General features: G+C 32.5%; 6 protein-coding genes across 6 annotated transcripts; 4 read left to right on the top strand and 2 right to left on the bottom strand.

Annotated features, from left to right (window-relative positions):
• Positions 1 to 327: 327 nt before the first annotated feature.
• ELE39_002528 (secreted with ankyrin repeats plus transmembrane domain or GPI anchor) lies at positions 328 to 2,322 on the top strand (the record flags this gene model as incomplete). Its single annotated transcript, XM_067345378.1, has 1 exon — positions 328 to 2,322. One exon carries the CDS (start codon positions 328 to 330, stop codon positions 2,320 to 2,322), a length of 1,995 nt encoding a protein of 664 aa, XP_067202146.1.
• Positions 2,323 to 2,781: 459 nt separating this feature from the next.
• On the top strand, positions 2,782 to 4,071 carry ELE39_002527 (putative transmembrane protein; the record flags this gene model as incomplete). Its single annotated transcript, XM_067345377.1, has 4 exons — positions 2,782 to 2,941; positions 2,995 to 3,206; positions 3,280 to 3,609; positions 3,664 to 4,071. The coding sequence occupies 4 exons, from the start codon at positions 2,782 to 2,784 to the stop codon at positions 4,069 to 4,071; spliced, it is 1,110 nt and encodes a 369-aa protein (XP_067202145.1).
• Positions 4,072 to 4,780: 709 nt separating this feature from the next.
• Positions 4,781 to 5,968, top strand: ELE39_002526 (sf-assemblin Low complexity; the record flags this gene model as incomplete). Its single annotated transcript, XM_067345376.1, has 1 exon — positions 4,781 to 5,968. The coding sequence occupies one exon, from the start codon at positions 4,781 to 4,783 to the stop codon at positions 5,966 to 5,968; it is 1,188 nt and encodes a 395-aa protein (XP_067202144.1).
• Positions 5,969 to 6,030: 62 nt separating this feature from the next.
• Positions 6,031 to 7,212, bottom strand: ELE39_002525 (WD-40 repeat; the record flags this gene model as incomplete). Its single annotated transcript, XM_067345375.1, has 1 exon — positions 6,031 to 7,212. The coding sequence occupies one exon, from the start codon at positions 7,210 to 7,212 to the stop codon at positions 6,031 to 6,033; it is 1,182 nt and encodes a 393-aa protein (XP_067202143.1).
• A 1,192-nt stretch (positions 7,213 to 8,404) lies between these two features.
• ELE39_002524 (uncharacterized protein) lies at positions 8,405 to 9,166 on the bottom strand (the record flags this gene model as incomplete). The annotated part of the gene is made up of 1 exon (XM_067345374.1): positions 8,405 to 9,166. The coding sequence occupies one exon, from the start codon at positions 9,164 to 9,166 to the stop codon at positions 8,405 to 8,407; it is 762 nt and encodes a 253-aa protein (XP_067202142.1).
• A 446-nt stretch (positions 9,167 to 9,612) lies between these two features.
• ELE39_002523 (26S proteasome regulatory subunit Rpn6-like PINT domain containing) lies at positions 9,613 to 10,881 on the top strand (the record flags this gene model as incomplete). The annotated part of the gene is made up of 1 exon (XM_067345373.1): positions 9,613 to 10,881. One exon carries the CDS (start codon positions 9,613 to 9,615, stop codon positions 10,879 to 10,881), a length of 1,269 nt encoding a protein of 422 aa, XP_067202141.1.
• Between the last annotated feature and the right edge of the window lie 244 nt (positions 10,882 to 11,125).

The raw sequence follows: 11,125 nt of genomic DNA, 5'->3' as shown, positions 1-11,125 counted from the left end.
CATATATATATATATATATATATATAGTATAATATATATTATTTATATACAGTATATAATTATTGTATAAATCAAAAATATTTACGGCTACAGGCCAAGTGGAAATTAATCTTTTTTAATGCACTAAAGCAAATTAGTTTAAAGGTTTTAATATATTTAATTAAAGCAAAACATTTGAGTATATTAAAGAATCAATAAATATTTTAATAGGACAATTACTAATAAAGAATTTAAAAAAAAAGTTTTTTGTTTGAATTGAGTTTAAAGATTGAATTCCATTCAAAATAAAAAGAAATAATCTTGAAAAGAAGATATATATGAGCAAATATGAGAATACAATATATTATATTATTTTTTAGTATCGTACTTTTAAAGTTGGGACAGAATGGAAGGTTGGCAACTGATGTTGTAAACCAATCAAGTTCCGAGTCTACGTATGAAGAGACTGAAGGCAGCAAAGCAGAAGATTCAGGCTCAGTCTCAGATTTGAGTAAGCCCGATGATAAAGGCCAAATAAAAAATGAAAGTTCTGTTCAAAGCACTTATGCTGATGAGGACGATGAAGGTTCAGGTGAATTAAGTTCTGAAGGAGAAGCTTCTGAGAGTGAGATGAAGGGAAGTTTAAAATTACCAAAAAGTAAGAGTGAAGAGATCCCAATAAATCAGAACGTAAGTCAGGCTGTAAATAAACTGACAGATCAAAAGCAAGATAATCAGAGTCAAGAGGAAGAAAGTGGAGGAGCATCTTTATCAGGAGATTTTGTTTTAATCGATAAGGAGGACTCAAAAAAGCCCGAGGTTACTCCAGAGGAGTCAATAGTTCCAGCCTTAGATCAAAATCAAGGTGAAGGCTCAAAGGATGACGATGATGATATAGTCAAAGATGTATTGCCTGCTGAAGATCCAAATGTGCAAAAAGCTTCAGATTCTATTAAGGATGGAATCTCAGGAAATGTCGTAGGTCACGTGGTACCAACGACTCTTGATGTACTATTAGGAGTAGTACAGCCAACAAGATCTTTTACAAGTGAACCACAAACCAGGCCATTGCAAACACAATTTGGGAGAAAAAGAAGCTCAGATGATGGTCAAGAATCTAAATCGTCCAAATACTTACCGACTCCAGCATGTTCTAATGTTATAGAAAAGTTTGAGTGGAATAAAGATTTAATTGGTACTTCGTCTCAGGCAGCTTTTAAAATAATATTTGGTGAAATTACAGTTCTAAAATCAATGACAAATATCCAGGCTGAAAAGACTATCACTGCAGCTTTTGACGTTCTCAAAGATCCTGCTGCAGAAGGAATCAATCCTCAAGAGGCTTTGGCTTTGTATGTTTGTGAAGCTGATAAAGATCACGGAAGATCAGTTTACCAGAAACTGATAGAGTATGGATATCTTTCATCTCTGCTTCACCCAATTGCTCATAAAATGTGGGGGTGTGTCAAATATGGTCATTATTACGATTCTGCTGGTAATAATCCTTTGCATCTTGCAGCAATGTCCAACAGTTTACAAGTTGTTGACTTTGTTTTGAGATTAATTAAAGATCCTGTTGAAATTAAGATGGCTTTAGAGGAGAAAAATGACACCAATCAGACTCCTCTGGATGTTGCCGTTGATGAAAGACGTCCTAGTATTATTAGAAGACTGAAAACTACCTACAGAACTATGTCTAACTTTGTTAAGAAGCTTGATCCTGAAGCTGTAATGGAGGAGAAGAGAAAACAAAAAATTATGACCGAATCTGCTGCATTATTCTGTAAGCCTGTTTTGAGAATGAACTCACATGATGAAGAAGCAATTCAAACAGCTATTGAAAAAGGAAGAGAAGTTAGCCAAATTATGAATAATTATTCTAGACAAGAATTAGCCAAAGAATCTGTTCAGAATAATCTTCGTGCTAAAAGAAAGGAATATAATGATAACAAAGATATAATTTCATCTGCACATAAACACCAGAAAATCCAGCCTCATAATCCCATCGAGCTTTCTGAAAGTATTCTTGAGGATGAAGTCATTAAATTTGAACATGACGATGATCATCATCACCATCCAGTTGGGCTCCAAGAGATACAAGGAGAAATTTTGGATGAAGCTACTGAAATTAATAGCGAAAGTAACTCTGAAAAGAAGGATTCACATAAAGAGCAAAATGAAGTGGATGAAGAGAAGGCTCAAGAGATGTCTGATAAAGGCGAGGAAGAGCAAAACACTAAGCCAAAAAGCTTCCTTGAGAAAGTTCTTTTCTGGTCAATTATTATCTTCTGTGTCGTATTCACTGTGGTTCTTTTGCTCATTTGGTTTGCAACTAAAGTTTAAGTTAACCAATCTCAATAAAAGTATTTGGGATCATCTATTAAATCAAAGAAAAAAATGGCTTGAAAGAATCAATATTAAGTCACTCAATTATTTAAATCTTATTTTTTATTTAAATTAAATTTAAACCTTTATCATTAATATTATAGTCATCAGATTTTACTAAATTTATTTCTAACTATTTTTCTTGTCTAAATATCATGATTACAATTTCGGTACCTGAACATGAAAATACATATTCCCGCCTCTTCAACTATAAAAATTTTGTGTGTGTGCACTTCAAAAAATATTAATTTAAGTATAATGAAGAAAATCTTTTTTTATTGTGTGTTTAAATTTTTAGGGAATGATAAATAAATTTCAATTTGAAAAGTTGGCTTAAGTTTGATGTATTTATGGAACCCAACAAATCTATATTGTGAAATACTAGATTTGGTAGAATAAGAGGAAGAATCAGAAAAGATGAGGAGACAAATGTTCATCTTTTCTTATATCCCTTATAAGTATTATCTATTCTGGCTAATTCTATTGAATACTTCATTTCTAAGACTAATTCAGAGCTTCCCGGAAGACAAAAAAGGAGAGGTTTTCAATGAAATTAATACAAACTTGAGAAGCTCCTGTAAGTTTTACCATGTAAAAATATCCTGTATCCTTCTTAATCTCTTTCCTTAGGTTATGATATAGCCAACTATCTTAGCCAAACAATGCAAGAAACTCCACCTTCAGTAGTTGGATACTTTGAGTTAATAGATTGTCTAGAGAATCCCAAACATGAGACTGACCTCGAGGATAGGGCAAGGTCTGCCATAGAAAGTATGGACAATATAATGCAGGAGATCCCAACCCAGTTTATAGGTACACTATTCTATACATGTACTGTAAAAGTAAGTTATTAGTGAGAGAGAAGTCTCGAATTGATTGAATTGAAAAAAAACTTTAACCTGAATTTCAACTCAGAAAATTGATACATTATTGACAGCAATAATCAGAAATGGGTTTTTTTATGCAACCAAAGAGTTGATTAACAGGAAAATCTATGGGATCCAGCATCTACTTCATGCAAGAGACTCTTCAAAAGAAAATGTTATCCATTTAGCAGTCAGAGCAGAATCAGTAATTCTGATAGACTTACTGTGGAAACATTTAAGCAACCAAATAAGATTTCTTCTAGACGAAAAGAATTATAGCGATGAAAGGCCAGTAGATCTTTCAGAGGCAATTAGATGTACCACATGCACTACTAGACTTAAGGAGATTTATAGAATAACTTCTCAAGCTCATTTGTCGGTAAGTTAGCAGTAACTGAACAATATTAGACGAATGAATAACTTTAAATTATAGGAATTGCCACCGCCTCCTCCAGTTCCACATATTCCAGAATTGGAAGTGTTGCAAAGTGTTGAAACAAATGATTATGAGGATGGAAGTAATAACTCGGATGGTGATGTCAGTGAAAAGAGTAGAAACAGTAAAGTAAATTCAAAGACCACTAAAAAGAAGATTCGAAGAGTTAATAGTGAAGAAAACTTGAGGAATGACCAAAAACACGATTATTCCGAAAGCTTCTCTCCTCTAGGGAGTGAGGAAGACTATTCCAGGCTCCACAATGCAGGGTATATTGACTTGAATGCAATGGTTGCAGATGAACAGAAAAAAAGCATTTTCGATAGCAAGATGATTCTAGCAATTACATGCACCATTGCACTTTTCATCTTCATGATATCTTGTGTCTGCCTCTTGAAGAAGTAGTTCCTTTTTCTCTTCCTATTGGATAATTATCGCAAAGAATTACTTTGCCAAATTTTTAGGAAAAAGTACATTTAATTGAATTACAGATACCATGCATAATTTCCAAATGGCGCCCTTTGGCGGCATGTGAGGATCTTGAAATCAGTTATATTTTTGCTGAGAAAAGGGGTGTAAAATAGTAATCTGAAATCATGAAAACTGAATTTCTGTAATGGATGAGAAACAAAATCGTGGAATTTCAGGTAACATTTGAGGAAGGGATGAATTTTTAAGCTGAGATTCTTGAGTCTGTTATAGTTTAGTATTATATATTAATTTTTATAAAGTATATTCTTGTATGATTGTAAAATTAGGCGCCAACGCTTGTAATAAAAATATTGGTTTAACTAACAGAAGGATTAATATAGAAAGAAAATCCTTTTATTAAATTTAGTTTCTTCTATATTACCGGATTAGAAGGATGGAATAGGAATAATTGATTTACAATAGGAGCTGAAAAAGAGTATTACTGAAGTGTTTTTCGAATTTGATTGATTAGTTAGCACGAGTAGATTGCCCAAATAGTTAAGATTCACATTAATATTATAATAACTTTTGAGCAGAATTTGAAAAGAGGTATTAATTGTAAGTTAATTCAAGGTTATTATTTTGTAATGTACTTATTGTGTGAATTGTATGAGCAGTTTATGATTGATTGGAATTCTGAATAATGTTAAAAGAAGAAATAATGGATTTGATTAATAAGTCGTCTTTAACAATATCAACGGAAGGAATGGTAGCTCCTACAAGCGAAATAAAGACCAATTTGGATATTACAACAAACCTTGACGATGTTGTAGGTAATGAGAATCTTAATCTTTCAGGATTTAATAGCCAGACAGGGGCAACGTCACTATCGCCAAAACATTTACAATTAAGCTTATCAAATAATAACGTGAAACAGAGCCAAAATAATTTGAAAAGCTCACTTGTAAGAAAAAATGGATCTCTCAGTGCCTTATTTTCCCAGCAATTGGGGGGTGCAATTAGTAATTTAAACTCGACAAATAATACATCAATTTCTACAACCAGTTTGAGCCCAATAACTGTCACAGAAACAAGTACAAGTGGACTTCTACATTCTCCTGCATCTTTAATAGGTAATTCTTCTCTTCCTCTCTCAACGAAACAAAAGCTTGGGCAGATTCAAGGTCAGTTACTTGGTTTGGAGAAACAATTAAGAAATGACACTAGACAAAAGAGGGAGTACGAGGAGAATAGGCTTCAGGTACTGAAGGAGAATACGATGAAGCTAAAAAAAGCCATAGAAACTGAGAACCAGCAAAGAAATGAAATCCAATCTAATATGAAGAGAAATTTCGAGGAACAGATGTCGTCAATTCAGCAAAGATTGGAAGATGTATTTTCTGGAAAATTGGACCAACTTTCAATAGCTTGCAAAAGCCTGGACGAAAGGTTGTCTGTAATCGAGAAAGAAATGGTGAGTGACAAATCGCAGATAATTGAGGAATTTGAACATAAACACCAAAGTCTTGTAAATGAAATAATGAATGCCAAGTCAATTGCTGAGAGGGAATATAATATAGCAGAAGAAAAGGAGGAGCAGATGAAGCTGTTTTTGAAGGAGCTTGAGAACCATGTAGAGGAGGAAATTAGTAGAGAAGTTAACAATAAGGAGATAGTTTTGAGTTCAATTAATGATAGTTTTAACCAGCTCAAAGATAAAATTGAAAAGACTCAAGATAAATTCCAGAATTTTGTACTTGAGGAGATTGCCCACATCAAAAACGATATTGCAAAGGAATCCCAGAATAGAGAAGCTGCAGATGATGACATTGTCCAAGCTTTAAACCAGTATACAAAAGCTCTTCAGGATGTATTAAAGATCATTTGCTAGTGAATATAGACAGAATTTAATCACTATTAATATTACTATGATCTGTATGTTGTTTTTCTTAATTAAATTCTTACATCCCATAATAAGCATCTTCCATCATCTCCTGTGGATACAATTCTTAATACGTTGGCTCCTTGAAATCCGAATTCTACAATTTTCATGGATAATATTCCACTTTTATGTCCTCTTAAAATTTTAACATTTTCTCCTGTTCTATAATCCCATAATCTAATAGTTCCATCCAAACAACCTGCTGCTATTAAAGTATTGTTTCTATCTCCACCCCAGCTAATGCTAGTAATACCTGGCAAGACTCCATTTGAATGTTCTAATTCATGATTTTTCATTGCAAAGTTTTCTCTATTATATTCATAATTCCAAACAATTAATTCTCCTGTCATATCTCCTGTAGCTAACAGAGGGTCTTCTATATTATTAATGAATTCAATACAATCTAGAGAATCATTGTGTCTATTATTTAAGCTTAGAACCTTCCCAGTCTCTGATTGGATTAGGGAAAACAAACCATTAGTGAACCCTACAGCAAGTAACGGATTCTTTTTGTGACTTCTCATTGAAACTATACCCAGCTCCTCTAAATATGATGAATCACCTGTATTATTATCAACAAAACTATTTCTTGTAATTTTGTGCAAACTTTCTCCATTTTTTGGATTCCATATAATTACGCTTCCATCTAGAGATCCTGTACAGACTATTTTACCTTCACTACTAAAGTCACCGCATGTAATACTGTCTCCATGGCCTGATAGCACAGATAGTACTCTTCCATCCGGGGCCATCCATATCCATCCTGTTCCATCTACTCCACCTCCAAATATACATGGTCCACGAGGATGCCAACGTATGAATTCAAGCTCGTCAGACGGACCCTCTAGAATTGAAATTAGCTGACCTTCATTTGAAGTTTCGTTCCCATAAACTCTTATAGTTCCGTCGCAACCTCCTGTTGCAAAATATTTTCCATCTGTTGAATAAGAAACGCATGAAACAGTATCCGAATGATCTTGAAATACTTTTTCAAAGCCTAAGCTTAGCCTTCCAGCCCCTTGGACATTATTATCTATGGGCTTTTCTGGCAAGTTTGATAGGTAAGCTTTATCGTCGCACCCTCCATACAATATTCTACCTCTTCTTGTAGGGTCTATATCTACACAACAAATTGGCGAATCAATTGATAGGATTGTAGCTGATGACTCATCAGGCACTTCAAAGAGTGGCATTTCCTCGTCTTCCTCATCTCTAAAAATTTTAGTTAATTCGATTTTAATATCAATGAAATCATATTATTTTCTTTAACTTACCTTTCAAGTTCATCTCCAGAAACTATAAATACTGGATCGTCATCCATACCAACATATTCTTCATCAGAAATGTTTGAATCTATTTCCATTTCCATCTAATTAATTAAATAAACGAATTCTCTCACCTTTTCCTTTATAATACTAAATTAAAAATTTTTCTGCTTAATGTCAAGCTTAAACTTTAATTAATGTTTTCGACTTCCCGCTTAGTCTAAAAAGGCAATTATTAGGCATTGGTTTCAAGTTGTGGAGTTAAAAAAAAAAAAAAAACGGTTTCTGATTTACTAAAGTTCGAATGTTATGGATTAATCAATGTTTTTAAATCTTTTATGATATATGGCCGGACCGAAATTATTATTTTTATCTGATTACTTTTTACCCAAATAATATACTTTTTAACTTTATTCCTACACTAGTTATTTTCTTCACATATTTTTATAATTGAAAATAATTTTCTGGATTCTGACCGATTCATTAATAAATAAGAAATATCATTTATCTGAATTCCATCATTAAAAAAAAAATTGACTCTAGAAATTATGTTTCTAATTATTAAATTTAACCCTGCAATCATTTCTAATCCTCTAATGACTACATGCAATTTTTTCACACAAAAGTAATTCCATATACCGTTATGACAATTTCCACATGCAAGTTTTATTAAAAAAAAATTATACACGTCATCAATAATATTTAGTACCGGTATTCGTATGCAAATCAATAAATTTCATGTGAATAAATATTTCAAAAAATATTAATAATTAAGTAAAAGGGGGAGGAAAAATCAGAATGGGTGAATGATGTTAAATAATGGTGAAAGAATAAATCTGAAGAATTTGTTAGTCGTTTACTTGCTAACAAAACATGTTAAGAGGTGGGTGAAATTGCTAATAAAAAAAAGGCCAGATGAGATAAATGTGCATTCACTTGTTTGGATTAGATTTGGGTTAATAAATATAAACACAGCAGTTGAGAAATCTTGAATATTTTCGAACTCTATAATTTTTGATACTTTCTGCCACCTGAAATTAAAAAGGTCAAGTTAAATTGATTTTTTTTTTTAGGAAATTTAAACAATTATTAAGCTATATGGTGAATTAGGGAATGGAACTTACTTTGTAGTATTCAGAATAAATTTTGAAATTGGTGCATTGCTTGAAAACAAATAATCATCATTTAAAATATGAGTATGCCTTCCTGTAATTATTGTTGAGGAGTGTGAAGATGAAGTGTTTTCTGGGGTAAAAAATATTATTTGGAGATTATTTGAATTAGGCAAGACTGGTAAGATCCACTCTCTTTGGACATTATAATAAAACAATGAAAGAAACAAAAATAACTCTTGGATATTCATGAATTTCATTGACGATAGAGGCGTATAAATATTTGGAAATAAAATCTCATTCTCATCGGAAGTATTATTCTTATTTTTCTCGGAGTTTTTCAATTTAATTCTTTCATGACGGAGCTTGTTGATATTATGAAGTAAGAGATTCTCGAATTCTGATCTGGTCTGCGCAAAATTTGACATTTTGTCTTGCAGCAAACACCTTCCATGATTCTTGTTTCTCTTTCTAAATGGTGAGTATGTGTCTCTATTATGTTCAGAATAATTAGCATCTGTAGGGTTGAGCCCTGGATTCTTCCCTGGCTTATTTATTGAGATTTTATTGCGAATTTTATCAGCAATATCACTTATTTGGACTTCATTTTCACTTTCAAGTGACTTTTTACTGCAATTTATGAAGCGAAATCTATTCAAGGTAGATACTTTATTAATTTGGCTTCTTAAAGAGTCTATAAGTGCTGAGGATGGTGTATTTCTAATTTCCTTATTTTCACCATAATTTTGCTTTTTACTTTGGGACCTCATTTTTTATCAAAGTATATGTCAAAACTCATGAAACAAGTTTTCACTATGGCTAAATGAAAAAATGTCAGATTTCGAATTCAAATCATTTCAAGGGAGCTAAATTTTTAATATTTCCATATATATTTAGGCATGCTAATCTATTTTCGATATACAAACAGTACATTTATGTATTTCGTGGGGTTATTTGGGCGCGCCCAATATGCATAGCCAATAAATTCAAGGCGAGAATAATTGAAAAAAAAATAAAGGGACAAAAAGAAGAGAAAAATACAAAATTATTAATAAACACGGCATTTTTTTTAAATTAATAATTTCGTACATTAATTTCAGAATCACCCCTTCAAGTTTTACGAGTAAAAAGGTGTGACGAATTCAATTTTTGATCTCGCCAGTAAGCCCACTAATTAAAAGGAAAAGAAAAAAAAACTAGGGATTTAGTATTGATCATGGAAGTAAGCATTAAGAATGATTTTGAGAAAGCAAAGTCTCTAATTGAGACTGACTTCAAATCATCAATTCCAATACTAATTGAGTTGATAAAAAAGGACAACTTGAATGAAATAGAAGATGGAGCTAAAATCCAGGAACAGGCAATATATACATTGGGAGAGATATATGTGAAACAAGGCATGGCAAATGAATTAAAGGAGCTTATTGAGGCTATTAAGCCAATAATTGGTGGACTACCAAAAGCTAGAGTTGCAAAGATTATTCGAAGCCTAATGGACATGATGTCAAAAATTCCAAATACCGAAAAACTACAAGAACAACTATGTCTGGAGTGTATTGAGTGGTGCATGAGGGAGAAGCGTACATTTCTTAGACACAGGATTACTGCTCGTTTAGCAATAGTTTACTTAAACTCTAGTCAATTTGTTAAAGGCTTGGAATATACTGAAAATTTGATTAAAGAAATTAAAAAGGTTGACGATAAGATTTTGTTGGTGGAGGTTTACTTGATAGAAAGTAAACTAGAGTATAGAATTAGAAACTTACCCAAGTCTAAGGCGGCTTTGACAGCAGCTAGAACTAATGCCAACTCTATACACTGTCCTCCTTTGTTACAGGCTGATATTGATCTACAATCTGGCATTATACTTGCTGATGAAGGAGATTTTAAGACATCGTTTTCATACTTTTATGAAGCCTTTGAAGCATTTAATATTGCTAATGATGAAAGAGCCTTGCAGGCATTAAAGTACATGCTATTATCAAAGATTATGTCCCAGCAAACCAGTAATTTAGCTTCTCTACTTTCTGGTAAGAATAAAGTTAAGTTCCAAATGAGAGAGATTGAGGCTTTGAAAATGGTTGCATCTTGTTGTGAAAATAGATCTCTTAGTATGTTTGAGGATGTTTTGAAGAATTATGAGACTGAGTTAAGCAGTGATATGGTCGTTCACAAACATATTAATGACTTATATGAAAGTTTAATGGAACAGAATATTTTAAGGATTTTGGAATCTTACTCGCACATTGAAATTTCTCAGCTTGCTATATTCCTGAACCTTTCCTTCGAAAGAGTTTACTCAAAGGTTATTGAAATGATTCTAAACAAGTCGATTCAAGGAAATATTGATCAGAGAACTGGAGTGCTTACTATCTTTGATGAAAATAAAAACTCAAGTTTGAATATTCCAGAACTAATTTCTACATTTGACAATCTTTCAAGCGTTGTTGATTCTTTATATGAAAAAGCCACTAAAGCAGTATAAGAGAAAGACTGCTGGAGAGAGTAGTTAATTTATTAGATGAAGTCTAGTGTTCTCCTAATGGGAGAAAAAAACCCATTGAATTGTTTATAATCAATATTAACTATCAAAGCAAGAATCAACTCGGCTAACGGCGACTAAGTAATTATTCTAGAGAGCTATTTCATTCTTATTTTGCATAGTTTCCCTCCCTTTCATCGTCAAATTCTCCTAGATTGAAATCATTACATACATAAATAGACTAGCA

The sequence above is a fragment of the Cryptosporidium sp. chipmunk genotype I genome (genome assembly GCF_004936735.1).
Source record: "Cryptosporidium sp. chipmunk genotype I strain 37763 chromosome Unknown contig_26, whole genome shotgun sequence".
NCBI classification, from domain to species: domain Eukaryota; phylum Apicomplexa; class Conoidasida; order Eucoccidiorida; family Cryptosporidiidae; genus Cryptosporidium; species Cryptosporidium sp. chipmunk genotype I.
Note: the sequence above shows the minus strand (reverse complement) of the source record. Positions and strands in the feature narration are given on the sequence as shown.